Raw genomic sequence first — 19,344 nt, 5'->3', positions numbered from 1 at the left:
GTTATATATTTCAACATTCATCATTTAAATCTTAAGCTGTTTTTTTATCTGCACTGGCAAAATTAGATTTTCAAGGATGCAGGTTCATATATAATAATATTAGGATGCCATATCATATAAACAGGTTTTGCCAAATTGGTCCCTTAATATAAAACATGAATGAAGGCAATAAAATCAGTTTTGTGTATGATAGTTTGTTATCTCCATGCCAAACATAAATTAGGCAAGGGGCAAGCCAAGCTTATCTGAGAGGTTTATATGAAGATGTGCATATGGGATAATATTGACAATATGTCCATATTTTTTAATTTCAAATTTTATAACACTGATCTCTGACATTTATGTTTTTCAACTGGAAGGAACAATATCTGACAAGATTAACAAGATTTCTTTACTGTTTACAATTGTAAATACTTCACAGAATTCAATAAACTAATTAGTCACATGATGAGCTGAGTAGCCTCTTCTCAGTCTAGCACACCTTTCTGTCAGAGGAGAGGGAGAGGAAACAACAGAATTCCTGTTGGAAATTTATTTCCAGGCAGTGTGTAAAAACCAGATCAGCCATCAGATGGAGCTAATAAAAAAGAAATATTTTCCTTTGCATAAGGAAGCTTACTCTTGAAAACAGCTTCATTTCTTTCAGTTTACTTTTTTGATTAGCAAAATGAATTGGTCATCTGTGTTACATTTCCCAAACTATTAATTAGTAGGTGAATTATTTAAAAGGAGAACTACATTCTTAAAAGATAAATTCTACAATAGAGATAAATGAGTCTCGCAGATGCAGTATTCCATGCAAGCCTAAAATATTCTACAATATAACATTTTAAAAACCAATCTACAGTTTTTGGTATTATTGATATTTTAACAAGGTCTTTTATTTTGAATGTCATTTTAATTATTTGCATGATTCTGTAGTTTCTTAAGCTGAATATTAGGAAAACTTACCAGATTCTCATAGGATTTGAAACTGGTTATGTAGGGTTAATTTGGGACGTAAAACTTACATTATCAGGATCTTAGGGCACAAAATCTTCTTCTGGGCCATAATTGAGGACAAACACTGAGAATCCTTCCTATGTTGTATGAATGTGCTCTACTAAGATAATATTGCCTTCTCTATATCTCACTCACTTTATCTGACTGCCAATTTTTTTTTCTCTTCAACTATTATTTATTGGACCCATCCTTTAAGTTAAGCCTACAGAAAACAGTGCTTATGAAAAAAACATGCAGGTAAATCTAGACCCTTCATCAGCATTCTATCTCTTCTATGAAGAAAAGTACAATTAGATGTACAGATACGGTAGAAATCCTACAAGTGATATTTATTTTTAAATGAAATTTGTTCTTCTTTTTTTGTTACTGTTTAGTTTCTTCCAGGAACCTGAGACTCTATTGAGCTTATGCTAAAAATAAGAAAATCTAGAACATATTTATTAAGGAAGGGGAATGATTGCATGCAATTTTATAAAATGAAACAGTGTTGAATTTTAAAATACTGCTTTTAAGTACATTTAAACATTTCCATAACTCTTGAGTGGACAATGTCATAACTCAAGTTCTTTCATTTCTCAAATAACTATCTTAGCAATTAGCTGTATATTTTTGTTTATATTTCCTGTCAGCTGGTAGAAATGTTATTGAATACTAAGGAATTTTAAGTAAAATGTGAAAAAAAAAAAGGTAGCTTCACCTAAGATAAATAAATGATTGCTATAAATTTACTTTTTGGGTGACTAGTTGCAGTATTTCAATGCACTGTAACATTTTGTGTTATGTTTACGTTGATTTTGGAACACACACACTCAAAGCTTATAAAATGCCATAAATACTGAGTAATTGTTATTTTAAATAGATTATATGAATTATATAGCTTATCTTATATGTTTGTGTTTTCAAGATTAACTAGTGTTATTCACGTTGTCTAATGACACCACTTTGCCAAATTAAAAAAATTATAAGTCATGATCTTAAAAAATGACATGAAAATAGAGTAGTTATAGGAATAATACATTGCCTTTCTGGAAATTTTAGCTTTGAAATGTAATTATATTTGTGAGAAGGTCGTAAGAAAGATATTCTTTTTAACAAAATTGAAATATTACATTAGTATGCTTTTAAGGTTTACATTTATGGTTTCTTTTGTTCACAGAAGGGTTTCACCTCTTGCTACCCAAAGGGTGATTCTAGGACTAGTATCATCACCTGGGAAATTGTTAGAAATGCAGGATCTGAAACCATGCTAAACACACAGAATCCAAGTCTGTATTTTAACAAAATCCCTGATCATTTATACACAGATTTACATTTAAAAAGGACGGGGTCAAATATCTATGTGAGTTCTATAGTCTCTTTATACACTAATTAAAGAATATTACAGATTTAGGAAAAGGCATGAATATGATCTGGAAAATGGCAGGGCCTCCAGAGGGGAGCAGGGAGAGGAAAAGGGAGCCAAAGGATAAGAGGTATTGAGATGAGAAAGGAGTGATTGCTCTATTCTTCTCATATTCCAACCTGTGACTTTAACTCATTTTTTTTTTTTTATCTTTTGCTAGCAAGGACAAAATTATTCTTTGAAAAATATCTAAGGTGGTGCAGTTCGAGGCAGAATAAAACTCGTTGGAGTTCACAGAATTACAGAACTGAAATATACCTTAAAGTTCTCTCCTTTCAGCTTTTATCAGGAGGAACTATAGCACAAAGATTACACCACTAGCAGCAGAGCTGGGATTCAGGTCCTAATAAAGTACAGTATTCAAAGCAAGCTAGCTATCAGTACAATTGTGAATCTCACCATGTGAACAGCTGAAATAGGCCTTTTAATCTTAGGAAAGCAAGTCATAAATAGGAGCAAATTGTTGGAATATCCAGAGAAAAATCAAAACAGTCTCATGAAGCCTCAAAACATGGAATCTATCCAGCTGTTTTGGTTTTGTTTACTTGTGGGGAAAGGGAGAAGGGGATAAAGTTCATCATGTATTTATACATTTTCTCATGCAATTCTTACAATAGTCTTATAAGACATATTATTCTATTTTTCACTTATTAAACTGAAGCATAGGGTAAATGCCTCATTTAAGTTTGCATAGCCAGATTCTGGCAGTTAATCCAGCAGTTTTTCTGCTATATTGCATTGCCTCTCAATGTTATTGAAAAACTAGAAATAATTAGATTCTTTCAATGGTTATGATACAATAAGCTAAATATTCAGTATTTAAATAAATACTGTCAATTATTTGTTGTGCCAAATTTTATTAACATAAAATTTTTCATTTTTTTTAATAGTGGAAAAAGTGTTCTACAATAAATATGGTCTATTTAGCTAAACAGGCAGTCATAAAACTACTTTGTCATTTTGCTCCAATTGCTTACAAACTTTAGCTATACATATTCATAATATAATTAATGCATAATTGCTTATCCTTGTAATTGAGTGAAACTAAGCACATGTTAATAATAAATGCACTTCTTTGGTCAACTTTGATTTGAAATGTAGAGTTTCTGACACCCATAAATAAATCGTTCTTAAATAACCATGCATTCAATTCACTGTCATTTTATATGTGGCCTAACCTATTTGAATTGAGGGCAACCTGGGCATCATTAGCAAAATTGTGGGATACTTATCTGGATTAGAATCTTAAGCAAATTACACAAACCCTTCTGTGCCATGAATTGCCTATTGCTAGGATTAAATGGAAAAAAATTCGTCTCACTGAGGCATTTTAAAAAATATTTTTATGAAGTTCTGTCATCTATTCATTCTGTTTTATTTAGGTGTTCTTATATTCTGTTTGAACATCACAATTGTGTCCCAGTAATTTTAGAATATTTTCCTATGATATGTGCACATAACTACATTTCTTTTTTAATAACTAGGCAGCTACATACAGTGTGAGAATCTAATTTTAGATCAGAACACTTATGTTCAACAAACACTATGCAACAAAGAAAAAAGGGCGAAAAATATGATGCTAAAAATAGCTTATTTTTCATGTGACTGAGCAAGTTGACTTAGAAAATACTTGTTGTGAATTCTGTATATATCTGTATCAAATAATTTCCAGGGTCACAATAAAAGGAATTTTTTTCCATACGTAAAATACAATAGATTAACATTTAGACTTTACTCACACTGCCCTCTTTTATTTACCTTTATTAGAGAGCAGGTAAATGGGATTATAATTTCAAGGTAAGTGATCTCTAAGTGCATCCCAACCATTCCCCTTTGTAGCATTCCTAAAACAGTGGCTCAGTTTGCCTTGTGAAGGTTGTGTGCATTACACAGGTATTACTTTTCCATATTCCTATTGACCTGTAGCTGTGATTTCTCATTAGAAGTAGTGAGTAGGAATTTCAGTAGATTAGTATCACATTGTGGTCCCTGTACGTTAAACAATTACACTTCATATTTTGGAATATTTCTATTCTACTGAATGCATATATTACCTCATCTGGAGATCATAATGTTGTGAATAACAACTTATTTGTATTAAGTTTTAAATAATTGTTATTCTATGTTTGATCAACAAGAGAAATTCTATTAGGAATATCTTTGCTATGAAATTAAATATCTATAATAGTTCAAATTTGTCCTCATTTTGTATGTTATTATATGTAATAACAATTGATTGGGTTTTATTTTAATCATTTCGTATACCTACTTTTAAACTGAGACCTGTGCAATTGGCTCTTAACTATGCAGTCAGTACATTAAAATATCTATTTTTTTTACTTAATATTTTTTAATACCAAGGTATGACCTAATTTTACAATACCAATGACTCTTATGTTGTCACCAAAATTCTTTAGCCTGATTCCAGTTGATCTTAAGTAGAAATTTTATCTTTTGGAAGGGTAAATTTAGAGATACTCCATGCCACATCTTATGTTCGCAAAGCATGTAAATATATTTAAAGGAAGGAATCGTTAATGTTTTTCTTAGTATTTTTAAATCTTATAATTAAAATTGTGCACATGGCAGGAAATACCAAGGCTTTACATTCTAGAGGAGAACAATCAAGTAATATTAAATTGTAAACAAAACTCAGTATTAGCTTAAGGTTTAGAATCCTAATTTCTAGTCAATATTTTAAATAAAGCTATAGGAAAATATATTTGGCAGTAAGTTTCATGTCAGCCTGGATGTCACATAGTCTCCAAAACTGAGTTAACATAGCTGGATGAGGTGGCATGGGCCTGTAGTAGCAGCTACTTGGCAAGCTAAGATGGGAGGATTGCTGGAGCCCAGGAGTTCGAAGCCAGCTTGGGCAGAAGAGTGAGACCCTTTCCTAAAACAAAACAAAACTAGCTTAACTAGGCATTTGCCACAAAAACAAATATAACTTCGTTGCTGTACTTTTCAAAGAGGAAATAGTATACCACGCATCAAAATTTGCAAAGTCTTGAATTATCAGCATAATAGAAACATAGCCAAAGAAAATGGAAAAAAATGTTTTTAAATAACAAACATACATACATAAAAATCACTTTATGTTATTGTATTCATTTCTTATTTATCCTATCAATAGGACAAGAAATGTTTTTAGCATCAACCTTTAATATTGGTGAAGATGCAGTGATACTGACACCCATGCAGTATCCTGGCATGTAGCAAGCACGAGAAGTATTAGCTGCTGCTGCTGCTGCTGCTTTTATTAAAAAATTACTGTTATAGATATATTTTAAAGAACTTTGCTAATATATTTTAAAGTGTTCATATATTTTTTACCTTGTAATTTCACTTCTAAGAATCATTTTAAAGAAATAATGGCAGATGTAGACACTGATGTTCAGAGATATTTGTCATTTATAATATGTTTATGTATAATATAAATATATTGATAATATCTCTGATGTTCAGAGATATCTGCCATATATTATAAATATATTATAAATAATGATAAATATCTCTGAACATCAATATATTGATCAAGTATCTCCAAAATACAATATATTTTTATTATTTACCATAGCTCCAAATTGGAAAGATATTCCCTGCAAATAAAAATCTTTAATGGATTTTGGCAAATTCATTTTAGAGCAACAGTTTATTTCTTAATAATATGTTTTTAGATTCTTTTAATAATAGGAAAATATGCCCGCAGCATGAATAAAAGAATATTTTGTTATATGACCTCAATTATATAAAACATATATAAGATAAAATTATTAGAAGATACATACAATGTTAATAATTGTTATCGCCTCAAATAGCATACTCAGGAAAAAGTGAACTATACTTTGTTTTCAAGCAAATGAAGACACTACATTATTTTATGTGTTTTTTTAATGAAAAATAATTTTTATCTAAATATGGACAAAATTTGTAATTTTTCTTCTGGGCTGTGGCTATTTAGAAGTACCTGGAATGAAAGTTCTTTGACAGTTTTTTTTTATGACCATTCATGTGATATAAATACCTTTGGGAAGTATGTTACAGTGATGATTTTTATGGAAATTCTATATTTTTTTCGTGCCCTGGAGTCACACTTCCAGAAGATAAGCAAAATCATTTTGTTTTTGTTTTGTGTCATGAAACTTTTATTTTTCTTTTAAATTACAAATGAAATTAAAATCATTTATATTAATATTTTGATGTTAACATGGCAATTTCCAAGAGAAGTTCACTGCAAGAAGAAAAATCACTGAGGGTAGAGGATGGTCTAGCCTAGCAATTTTGAACAGTATGGATGGAAAATTCATGTTTGGTTAAAAATATATATATAAACTTTTTTGTAAAAAATCAAACTATATAGTTAACAATGCTATTTATAGTTGTAGTTTTAATATTAATTACATAGTTAACAATATGAATAAAATGTTTTTTATCTTTATAAATTATGTACTATTTTACTGTAGAAGATAAATCCTTGAAAACATAAATCCAATAATTTGTGTCTATTAATCTGCCTGAGAGATGCAGCTTAATTTTAACAGAATTTATTGTCTGCACTGGCCTATCACTAAGTGTTTGAATCAACAGACTTCTTTTGTGTCTCCCAGGGGCAGGCACTGGGCTTCAAGATGTAGGTGGCCATAGTCTGTGGCTTCCTGGAGCTTATGTTCCTGTGAAGGAAATAGATGGAGAGCAAGAAACAGACAGACAAATAAATAAATTAAAATTGTTTGGAGAATTAGATCAAGTTAAGAGTCGATCTTCTTTTTCCTCCCTTTATTACCTACCTTCAGGCTGGGTGCTGTGACTCATTCGTGTAATCCCAGCACTTTGAGAGGCTGAGACAGTTGGATTACCTGAGGTCAGGAGTTTGAGATCAGCCTGACCAACATGGAGAAATCCTGTCTCTACTATAAACACAAAATTAGCTGGGCTTGGTGGTGCATGCCTGTAACCCCAGCTACAGGGAGGCTGAGACAGGAGAATCACTTGAACCCAGGAAGCAGAGGTTGCAGTGAATTATCATGCCATTGTACTATAGCTTGGGCAACAAGAGCGAAACTCTGTCTCAAAAAAAAAAAAAAAAAAGTTGATATTCTTTTTCCTACCTTTATTACCTACCTTCCTAATTGACAGCTAGCAAAGATAGCAATGTATATGTGGAATCCTTCTAAACACAATCAGGTTAGCCTATAAAAACACAAGTGGGAACAATATGAGTACCATACTGTTCAAAGTAAAGCCTTAAAGCTAAATCATCCTCCAAATTTGTCCCTGATATTTATTTAATTGTAGGCCAAAGGAATGAGGAGGCCAAGGACCATAGTTGGACTAATCAACTATTTTGAATAACCACTCACAAATAACTCATCTGGTACTAAAAAGCATTGTATTACTAGGATGATGCCTGAGAATATAATCTTTTATATCTGAGATAACCTTTTGCCAAAAATATTTCATCATTTACTCTCAAGCTCCTCTCCATATTCTCAGTCTTATCTTCATTTATTCCTTAATAGGGTTGATATTAAAACGGTCTAAAAAAATGTGGCTCACAGCTCCATGGATGCAATTATTGTGACATGTGTCTTCCATCTTTATCCAGTAGAAATTGTATGTTGCTTAGGATGATTGATTTATTACTGTCTTTGTACTTGATTTTGTCATTATTCATTATTTTCTTTGTCAAACAGACCCACACTCTTCTTCATATAATCACCCAGTCTTGTCTCTCAGTGAACAAAGTAGCTGATGGCTCCCAACATCCTACTGTGGAAACCTGTAATGATAGCACTTTGCAAAAATGGCTACTAAGAAACTATACAAGAATGGAAATTTTTAGAAATATTTTTGGGAATTCTACTGATTACATTCTCTAATGATTTTTGGAGGTTTGTGTTGTAGACTTTATTAAATTTATTTTCATATTTTTGTTATGTTCAGTTATTTAAATCTGGAAACTCCTTTAAAGTGTGGTTGAGAAAAGTCTGTATATACTTTTTCTCCATGGAATTAATTCTCTGTCTTTTACTTCTTAGTTACTCATTAATTTTGGGGACTGCATATATTAAGTTGTGTTTAGTCTATCATTAATGAGTAGGTATTTTTGTTTTTTTTTTTCTTTATTTTCAGCATATATATATATACATATATGTATATATATATATACATAAATATAATTGATGAACTATATTATGAAATATTAGCTCTTTTTGATGAGAACTATAGCCATGTCTATATGATAACAGGTTCCACATCATCAGATCTGGAAAAATTCAATGAAAAAACAGCCAAAAAAAGAATTGTTTCTGGGACACTGAAATAATTTATTTTTGTTTCTTTTTGTTCAGATTCTTTGGTTAAATGAAAATATAGCATATCCTTTCTAAAGTATTATTATTTTAATTAAAACACTAAGCAAATACAGTATTAAATATTAAGATGTGATTTTCAATACCTTTATAAAGAGAATTTTATAAAGAAAATTATTTCTAAGCATTTATTCGTGGTTGCCTAAGTGAAATAATAAATTTTTTAAAGTTGTATCTTTTATTTCTCACTTGTATGATTTGTGACTATCTTTTCAGTAAGCAATAAGATGAATCATTATTCAGTTTAAGTCAACAAACAGATATGGAATTCTTATAAAGAGTGCAAATAAGAACATGTCCAGGCTTTTACTGTTAAGGGGTTTATTATTCAATAAATAAAATATCTTACTTTGTCCAATACCTTACAATGAGAACACAAGGGAGATTGGGGCATTTTTCTGGTTCAGAGGAACCACTTAAAGATTGTTAGTGGGGAAACAATTGAGTTCAGAAGTCCTGTAACAAAGCTGAGAATGAAGTTATGGAGAGGAGACAACATAGGAGGTACTGTTTTGATTAGAACTATATTCATGCCAAAGGCATTCCAAATCTAAGAGTCGGTAAAGCTGGAACAGTCGAGGCCTTTGCACAAAGAGAACTATGTACAAAGCAATTTATGTCTATCATCTGAGTTGGCTTTCAAAGCAACCAAACCTGATACGTGCAATGCCCAACAAAGAGGTTTAGGCTTAACTAAATATTTATTCTCACAAGTCTTCTATTAGCGTGCTAGAGCAGAGACCACAGAGTGCTTCTCTCCATGGGAGAAATTGCAGCAGTTCCTTTAGCAGTTCTTACAGCCAGCCTTCTGGGAGTTAGCTTCTCCCCAGGTAACAGTCTGGTGCAAGGAGATGAGGTCCACATCAGGCAGATGTCAAAACCATCCTGGCTTACTGGCCATATCCTCACAAAAGATAATCTCTCCCTGTAACAACTCCATAGGCCTAGCTTCCAGGAATCAAATAAAACATACAAAATTATAAGTCTGCACTTAGAAAAGCCTAAAGTTTGCTTTTCTCTTAGCATATATACACAGTTTATCAGTTGCAGATGCAGTTCATCAATCAGAGGTCGTTTATACCATAAGCAAGCTAGAAACATAGTTAACATTTTTACCCTTTCAAAGTTGCCAAGGGATCACAGTTAGTTTGACTGACAGTCAAATTTTTTAAACAAAAGGATATTTATGAGCATTTTTAAGTCTAAGTATTTTCTGAGGAAGGACATGACTCCTCAGAATAACTTGAAGCATGCTCGAGTGTTTACAGCTAGTAAGTAAGGGGCAGGAATTTACCTGAGCCTAAAATGTCTGGTTTTCTACTGCACTGTATTAGAAGTATTTAGTTGTTTCTCTAGCTCTGCAGCAGTGGGTTTTGTAGTGAATTCCTTCATATAAATTATGTGTTGTTTAGAAAGAACAATAATAACTGGTGTTTTTTAAATTATCATTATTTGTGTAGTTGAGAACATCTATTCAACATGATCCTTAATGAAAAATCTCAGGGTCTATAATGCATTTTGAACTGAGGTAACTGATAGATTGATCAAAGACTTCAACTATTATGATATGTGATCGGTTGCAATAAGACAATGGCAGTGCTTTCTAGGGTAGCTTAATGGGCAATGACATATTTGATATATGAAAAATTATACTGTTTTTTAAAAAGGGATCTAATAGAAGTATGCGATGGTAAGTGATATTTTCGAAAAAATGTATACACAAAGGACCACAGGTACGTAACAAAAATGAATCAATTTCGTTTATTTTAAACTAAAACTGTTTAGAAAAAAGTATTTGTTTTGTATCTTTATTTCTTCAAGCTGGTTACTGGTTGAATTTCTGGCATTCTAAGCATAAATCAACCATCTTTGTTCCTATATTTGGCCATTTATTCTTTTCTCTTTTTTTTAGTGTAAATAAAAACATGATTCCACGTTTTGAAAGAGCAACAACAAAAGTCTCAATCTTGAAATCTCCTTTGCATCTAATTGTCTTGCTCTTTTAATTTCCTGCTTGCTGTCTCTTAGGCATCTTCCAGCACAAACCTATTCTCCATTCCATTGTTTCTTACAACAGCGCAGTCCAGGATTTTTCAGTCTTAATCTAAACAAATTACAATTGTCTGGCTGCTGTTTCTCTACTATTTTTGTTACCCACCCCTTACATTTATTTTCATCTTATTATTAATAAGCCAAATAAAATTTTTTGTTTACCTTCAATTTTGATAATTTGCAAAAAAAGTAGAGTGCTATTTTCAAGATATATTTGCAAATCATTTCTCATACATTCAAATACTTCACTTCTGGTTGGAAAAATTTTCATATAACATGATCCTAAGCATTGCCCATGAGATAGAAGAAATATGTGTGTGTGTACATATATATATATATACACACACAAATATATATATAATTAGTATGTATAAATTATGTTGATTTAAAATGTGTATCTGAAAAGTCCAAAACTGTGGTTTTCAATCTACATAAGAATGCCAAAGAAAAAATATATATAATGACTGGTTAACATGATACAATTATTGGAATTTATGATGAAACTAAAATATAAATATAACATTTAAAAATATATGATTATCATGCCCCTGTTTTTATTTGATATATATTTAAGATTCTTAAAAATACAGACTAAAATATTGTAAAGATTTTATCAAGTAAGACAGATTATTTTTTGCTCTGATAATCATTTTCCACAATGAATATCTTACAGTCACAGATACTATAGCTTGTTTAGTATTTTGAAATGGGAACATCTCTAGCAGTTTTGTTCATTTGGGTCACAGCTGTGCCATCTATTTGCATGTTTACCAAATGGTTACTGAATAACACATGCCTAAGAAAACTAAGCTTTTGCAAAAGCTTGTTAATATTTGCAGTCCTCAACTGAACTCAGAGCTCACAAATGGGCTTTTTGCAAAGGAGCCTGAATTCTTGGCAGTGCTTGATAAATGTCAGCCAGTTTCTTTCACCATCTGCAAATAAAGGTATACTAGACAATGATGACTTCATAACAATCAACGTTGTATAATAATTAATCCAGGAACACCTGTGCACAGTTCCTTTTACAAACCTATCATCATGTATTATACTAAAAAAAAAAATAGAATTTTTTAAAGAACAGATTTAATCTGATGTGCTAGTGAAGCTAAAGATGAAATAAGCTGCACTGATTACTGGTTATCTTTTACAGAGACTCACATTGCGACATGTTAACAGTAACCAATGTCTCGATGAGCCTTCTGAAGATGACAAAATGGTGCCTACAATGCAGGACTGTAGTGGAAGCAGATCCCAACAGTGGCTGCTAAGGAACATGACCTTGGGCACATGAAGACCATGTCCCCCAAGCCGTGAAAGTGTCTACGCTTTTGTTTTTCCATTATTTTAATTGGGGGAAAATATTAACTTTGCTGAATTGAAAGTTTTAAAAATTCTTTTAGTATTCTAAAACACAGTTGTTTATAATTTATTTCTAGAAATGTTTGCTTATTTCCCTACTAAAATTTGTATCTGATCAAAGAAGCACATAAAAATATAAGTAATAGCAAACTGTTATTAAACAACAGAACAACTTGGAAAACAAATTGTGTTTGCTTTAAGGAATATCTTTATTGCACTCATGTCACAGGGTTAATTGGAGGTTATTTTATTTTTGTTGTCATGGTGATAGAATGTAAATGCCTTATAAAATCATGTTCATTGTGAAATATTATCAGTTCCTTATAAACTTTTTTTATTGGACCTTCATAGAAACATGTTTAATTTCTATGTCTACAGTAGGGCCACATATTAAATTATTTCTGAATGGTGAATTCATCTTACAAAATGTTCCAAGTTTTAGACAAGGAAAAACATTACGTTGGATGTTGAATTCATAGAGCCTTAACAGAAGCATCACATTCAAACCAATGTGAATTCAAAAAAGAGATGATAAATTTTTAATTCAATTTAAAGTACATTTAAAAAGAACTCCGTGAAGCATTGAAGGGAACAAGATGAATCTAAGCTGCAACACTTCAGTCACTGTAAGAGAACTCAAAGTGGGTTGCAATCATTCCTAACACACGCTGAAGTCAAACAATCTTGCTCCCAGAATTTATGTTGGAAACTCAATTATTAACCAAAATTTTGCTCTCCACAAACTCTACCATCCCTTTTCTTTTCACTCTATAGACAGTGGTATGCCACTGATGCTCTACAGAATTTTAGGTGAAAGGGAGAATTTTAGATTTAATTTTTAACTTTATTGCATTTAAAGATTTTAGTTAGGTCACCACCGTCATTTTAATTTGATACGTTAAAGAATACCTTCAGTGTTATGCTCCAATATCTAACAATTTATCACCAGGGGAATAAATTCAACACACCTTCATTAAATTTTTATCATAATTAATCTGCTAGATATTGTTTGCCATATTTTATGACCCAAGGAGCATAGTCATAATTAGGCCAGATTCACATTTTCTTTTCTCGTCTTAAAACCATTTATGTTCAAAATACACTAGCAGAAGCCATGAAAAGGAAAAAATCAGATTTTTGCTAATAAGTTTTTGTATTTGACATCATTTAAAATGTTCAAAGAGTTGCCCTATATATTTATGTTATTCATTATAAATGCACTAAGCAGCTAAGAGAAATTTGAGAAGAAAAATGGAAGTGTTTTCTGGAGCACAAGATTTCACTTCTTTAGCCCTCATCTTTACTTAAAAAGCTCTTATAGAAAGGAGTAATCCATTTGACTACATACAAACTCTCTATGCCTCTCACATACACATGCATATACACTGCTTTATAATGAAACTGAGGACACTTTCTGATGGTCAGTAAAATCTTAAATGATTTTTTCAGCTGGTATTCCTTCCTCTTTTGATTTGTTTATTAGTACAGCTCTGGGAAAGAATCTACAACCTGGAGCATTTCAGATTTGTTCTTAAAGTGTAGATACCCCTCACCATGAGTTCCCTGGGAATCTGTGAATTTCCTAAAATTGTAAGCAAAAGGTTGAATATCAGGGTATGTTTTTCAGAGGTGGGAGTATATCACAACAAACTTGGAAAGAAGGCTATGACTCCCAAGGGGCAGTGAACCATTGCCTTAAATTCATAGCAGCCTCTCAAGTCCATTGAGGCCTCATGTGAAATTCCCACTTTTCATTTTTGCATGCCTTTTCTCCCTTCATTTCCTCTTGTCCTGACTAAAGTAAGGCAAAAAGACCCTGCACAGCATTATTCCTTAAGTTGAAAAAGCTTCAGCTTTCAAGGACTCATGTATACCATATGTTCCACTTATTGATTTGTCAACATGCCTGTTATGTAGAAAATGGTCTATGGCAAATTTTTATAAATACAGCTACCCCATCAAAGCTGAACTTGAAACATTTTAGCAGCATTTTAAATGGTCATAGTGAGGAAACTAAAACTACATGAGTTTCATGCCAGAAAAGAATTTTTAAAGAATCTTCAGATGGCTTCAACACATGCCATTATATTATCTAACAAAAAGTGACATAAAATATTTTAAAACACCCAACACTAGAAAGCAATGACTAACATTCAATTTGTTTTCAGAAATGTTTATTGTCTTCAGTACAAAAAGTTAAAACCATGATTGGATTTGTAATGCACTCATCCCTTAATTATGGAGCTAGATTCACAGATACTTTATTTCAAACCAACCTCTTCTATAGTCTTCTCCATCTCAGTTAATGCAACTTCAACCTTCCAGATGCTCAGGTCAAAAACTGAAAGTTGCTTTTGACTCCTCTATTTCTGTTTCAACTTTTGTCTAATCCATCAGCAAACTCCCTCAATGCTACCTTTGAAATATAACTAGAAAAGAATGACTTGCCACCACATCCACTAGGTGTCACTACCTCTGACCTTTTTAATCGCAATATGCTTATCATTTGGTTCCCTAATTTCCCAGTCCTTGTCTTGAACAATCTATTCTCAGTACAACAGCCATAGTGATTCTGTTAACCATGAATTTGATTGTGTCACCTCCCTCCTCGGAATCTTCCAATGACTTCTCTCTCCAGTGGCCTTCAAGGTCCTTCATGAGTGGTAGCCCCCCACACATCCATACCACTCATCACACATACACACACATGCACATACACACAGATACAATTCTACCCTTTTCTGACTCATCTCTTATCTCTTATTATTCTGCCTCTTACCCCAGTATGGCTCCCAAGAAAGTTCCTGCTTTAGTGTTTTGTTCCCTCTGCCCCAGAGAGCTCCCCTTATTGGTCTCAGTTCAAATCTTATCAGTAAGACAAACCCTTCTCCCTTCTGCTTTCCCTATCCCCTGTACCTGACAATCTATAAGTTTGCTGCTTTATTTCTGTCTACACTTCCTCCTCCCCAGCCCAAAACATGCCCATCACATGCTCTAGAAGGTAAGTCCTATGAAGGCAGGGGCTTTGTCGGTTTTGTTAGTTTGGTATTCCTGGCATATACAAAGTATTCTTTAAATATTTCTTGAATTAATGAACTGAAAAATGTGTGTTAAAGTTGCTAAGTGTTATTGTATCATACTTTTTTTTGTATTTTAAATTTTAAAATAAAGGCTAATAATATATTTAGACAGGATTTTCAGTAACTTTGTCTTCAAATTATAATTTTCTTCCTAATATTCTTCACATTAAACTATGGACTATATATTACTTTCTGGATAAAATATCCTGCCTTATGGAAATGAAATATGATATTTTATTAAAATGCTGCTATATTATATAAGTTGTTTCATTAAGCTAAAAATAGTTTTAATTTTTATCTTTTGGTTGTGTCCAATGGCCACCTGAAGGGATAAGATTTTGACTTTTAAAAGGGAGACATGTCATTGTCTTAAAAATTATGTATTTTCATGATTTCATAAGAACTTACTAAATTTATCTTCTAAGTGCAGTGAATGGAATAAACACAATTATAGAGATTTTTAAAGGACTTTACAGATGACCTAGTCTTAGGTCATCTGTGTTTATAGATAAGACTGAAACCCAGATATGTAATATAACTTTTCTAAGTTATCTATAAGTGGTGTTGCCTGGACCCCTTTTTATTAATATAAACTAATACTGCCAGTCAAAAAGTTATGAAAATGGATCAATGATGAGAAAAAAATCTTCATTAAACATGTTACGGTGCCAGGCACAGTGGCTCACAACTGTAATCCTAACACTTTGGGAGGCCAAGGTGGGTGAATCACTTGAGTTCAGGAGTTCAAGACCAGCCTGGCCAACATGGCAAAATCCCATGTCTACTAAAAATACAAAAATTAGGTGGGTGTGATGGCGCACACCTGTAATCCTAACTACTCAGGAGGCTGATGTGGGAGAATCGCTTGAGCCTGGGAGGCAGAGGCTGCAGTGAGCCAGGATTGTGCCACTGCACTCCAGCCTCGACTATGTCAAAAAAAAAAAAAAGTTATGATTAGTACATTGATTTTTTAGAAATATTTAAATTCTTACCACCTTTTGTATTTAAATAAAATTAGTTCTTTAAAATAAAACAAGCACCAAAACCTATGGCCGAAATAAACTACCAAGAAACAGCATGATCGCAGGAACATCTGAGCATTACTGGGCAAGCTGGGTTTCAGAGAAGCAAAGTCTCTTGAGTAGTAACTAATGGAACAGACTCACTTTCACTTTCCTTCTAATTATCTGCAAGTTGAAAGTAAGGTTTGGCCTACAGCTTGCACAGAGAATTAGACTATCTATTACTGTGAAGATTGGGTAGGTTCTATGTTATGCAGCTTCAAAGACTGCAGGGAAATCAGCAGAGATTTCTAGGCTTCCCAGTGGAGCTCTGTAAACTCTAGTAAACACAATCCATAAATTTGATTTTGCCATGGTGCTTAGAAACAGTCTAATAAAAAGGAAAAAAGAGTATGGAGAAAAAATAACTACAGTAAAACAGAACTGTTTTTACCCTTTTAAGAAATTTGGTGGGAGGTTAGGAACATATTCTGAATTGGTTCAGTAAACCTCAAAATACCATCTCCCCCACACATGGTTTCACCACTTAAGACATGATAATCGTATCTGCTCACAACCATTTTACTTGCATCTCATTTACAGATGCTAAATCTAGTCTCAGAGGACGCAAAACATGTATGCATTCTTAAGTTATAAAGTACACTGATTTCACAAATATGAAGAATTTTAGAAATTCAAATTTTTAATGGATGTGTCACCATCCACAGCTGTTATCCTGCATAGCTGATATCTGCTGCAAATCTTGAATAAATTTCCAATTCAGTTGGGCAGCAAAAATTCAGTTAGATCTTAAGGCAGCTTGTGTTTCAGGATTCTGCCACTGCCCATTTTCCCCAATATGTCAAAATATGGAAGAGGTGAAATCAACCCCTCTTATGTACAGCATATAGACACATCTGTTGTGACTATACCATGTTTGAACTGCTACTAAATATCAGCTATTGTATGAATTTGTGGTGTTGAATGAGCACCAGCAATGTGTTCTAAATGATTTGTGTATATTTGTAGCTCAGTTTGTTTTATATTAGTCAATAAATTCTAAAGGCAATCTTCATTGTATTTGTTTAAAAAAAAAAAATCCTCTGAAATACTAGTGAATTCAGGGCAGTTATTTTCTTAACTATCTTTTAAGATAAAGACCACTTCTGCGATACTTGTGTCATCATTTTACGAAGTTATTTTGTTTTTGTTTTCAGCTGGAGAGAACAAATCACTCAATATTCTGTTTTTAATGAGTTAGAATGCCAATGAAAATTAGATGATTAAGGATATATCTATAAAGTTTTTTAAAAATGAGATTTTTCATCATGCATTCAATTGGTGTGAAAATGAAATGCAAACTGCTGCTTGGTTCTGGTTGTACTGAAATTTTAGCTAAAATTAGCATAAGGGGGGAAAAAAAGGACTTGATGATTACATGTGTTGGGTTTTTTGTTGTTGTTGTTGTTGTTTCCTATTTCAGCTTTTGTGTTGTTTTGTTTTGTTTTGGTCAGTGTAGCCACAGCTAGAAAGGAGTAATTTCAAAACTGTTTTAGATATATGCTTGGCACATGATTCTTTAACATTTATAAAAGTAGATTATGCATAAAGAATGACACATTTAAAATACTGTAAGCGTCACTAAATGATGTAATTGTTATTTTGCTATAAATTTAAATATACATTCTTATAGAATTAAAATATGCCAATTTAGTTTTCCTTTGGTATATATTGTCGTTTTTGAAAATAAATAATTAACATTTCAAATAGGTAACCAGTATTTTATGCTTATCTTTCATATTTGTAGATTATTTAAATAAATGATTAACTGCCTATGAATATCTCCTAGCAGCAAGAAAATGTTGTGATCCCAGTACAATTTTGATACCAAAATATACAAAATAGAAACATTAAAATATGCATGATTTTAAATTATTTTATTTTTCGGAAATGATTTGAGATGGATTTTTTCTATTTTATAAAAATGGTTAGTAATAGAAAAATTAAAACGTCTTATATCGATGATAAAAATCACTTTTCAGAATACACTAGGCCATACCTAATACTTGGATTCTGAGGCTGAAATCCTAAAAGACAGTCTGTCAGGGTGAGAGAAAGATGTAAAGAAGCTGCCCATTCCACAGCACAGTGATTCCCCAGGATCAACTCTTCAGTCTTAATTACAAAGAGAATCAAAAAGAGCATTTAATTTTCTAAGGTAGAGACAGGAAGGGAGAGAAGGAAGAGAGAAACAAGGATAGAGAAGGAAAGAAAAGGAAAAGAGAGGGGAGGGGAGAGGAGAGGAGAAGAGAAGGAACGGGAAGAGAGGAAGGCAAGGAAGAGAAGGAACAGGAATAAGGCGAAGAAAGGAAGGGAGGAGGGGAAGGGGAGGGAAAAGGAGAATCTAATATCTGTTTTCATAATTTTGTTCTGAAGAGACTCGTCTAAAATTTTCTATTGTATTTGCATGGTTCAGAAGTCCATTGATCTGCAAACATGAACACCTCATTAATTTTCCACAACTTTTGTTAACTGTCGGCGGCACGTATAAAGAACATTTCTGGATTTTGTGTCATACACACAAAATGTCTCTTCTTGGCTTTCTGTAAACCAAGTGTGACTCCCAATACCCAACTCTGTTATTCTCTTTTCTGTTACTCTTGTCCACACACAGCATACATTTCCAGCAGTAACCAAGTACTCGGCATAGCCTAATAAAGCAACCCCACCCGCTAACTTATACCTTGTCTTGGTTTTCTTCAGTACCTGGTAGAAACAGAATGTGAGCTCTCATGCTCAGAACTGTGTTTTCCTCTTCCTCCTCAGTCAAGGACACTATTAGGTGGGCTCTCTGCTGACTCATTTTCTGACAATGATTTTTCCCCCACAGGATAGAGTATATTAATCACCGATCTCTGCTTCTACTGTGGGAACGAGTTGGTATGTAGCCTATTGAATTTCTTTTGAAAGAAGTCTCTTCACCAATTTTTTGAAGTGAATACCTAGATAAACATGCAAATATCTAAAACATATTTTACAGTTTTCTCTGCAATACGAAACACATGAACTTG

General features: G+C 32.6%; 1 protein-coding gene across 8 annotated transcripts in view; it reads left to right on the top strand.

Annotated features, from left to right (window-relative positions):
* Nucleotides 1-19,009, top strand: part of GALNT13 (polypeptide N-acetylgalactosaminyltransferase 13) — a 606,606-nt gene extending 587,597 nt beyond the window's left edge. For 7 of the 8 annotated variants that reach the window (XM_074399672.1, XM_074399674.1, XM_039469839.2 and 4 more), the window contains one exon: nt 11,984-19,009. In XM_074399672.1, the coding sequence (XP_074255773.1) occupies nt 11,984-12,124 (141 nt within the window). In that variant the 3' untranslated portion in view covers nt 12,125-19,009. Of the gene's footprint in view, nt 1-8,100; nt 8,802-11,983 lie in introns of those variants that run through there. The other variant, XM_074399676.1, reaches the window with a different exon arrangement.
* The last annotated feature ends 335 nt before the right edge of the window (nt 19,010-19,344 follow it).

Source organism: Saimiri boliviensis, chromosome 5, assembly GCF_048565385.1.
Source record: "Saimiri boliviensis isolate mSaiBol1 chromosome 5, mSaiBol1.pri, whole genome shotgun sequence".
In the NCBI taxonomy this organism is placed as follows: Eukaryota; Metazoa; Chordata; class Mammalia; order Primates; family Cebidae; genus Saimiri; species Saimiri boliviensis.
The sequence above is the reverse complement of the archived record's forward strand: the minus strand, read 5'-3'. Positions and strand labels throughout refer to the sequence as shown.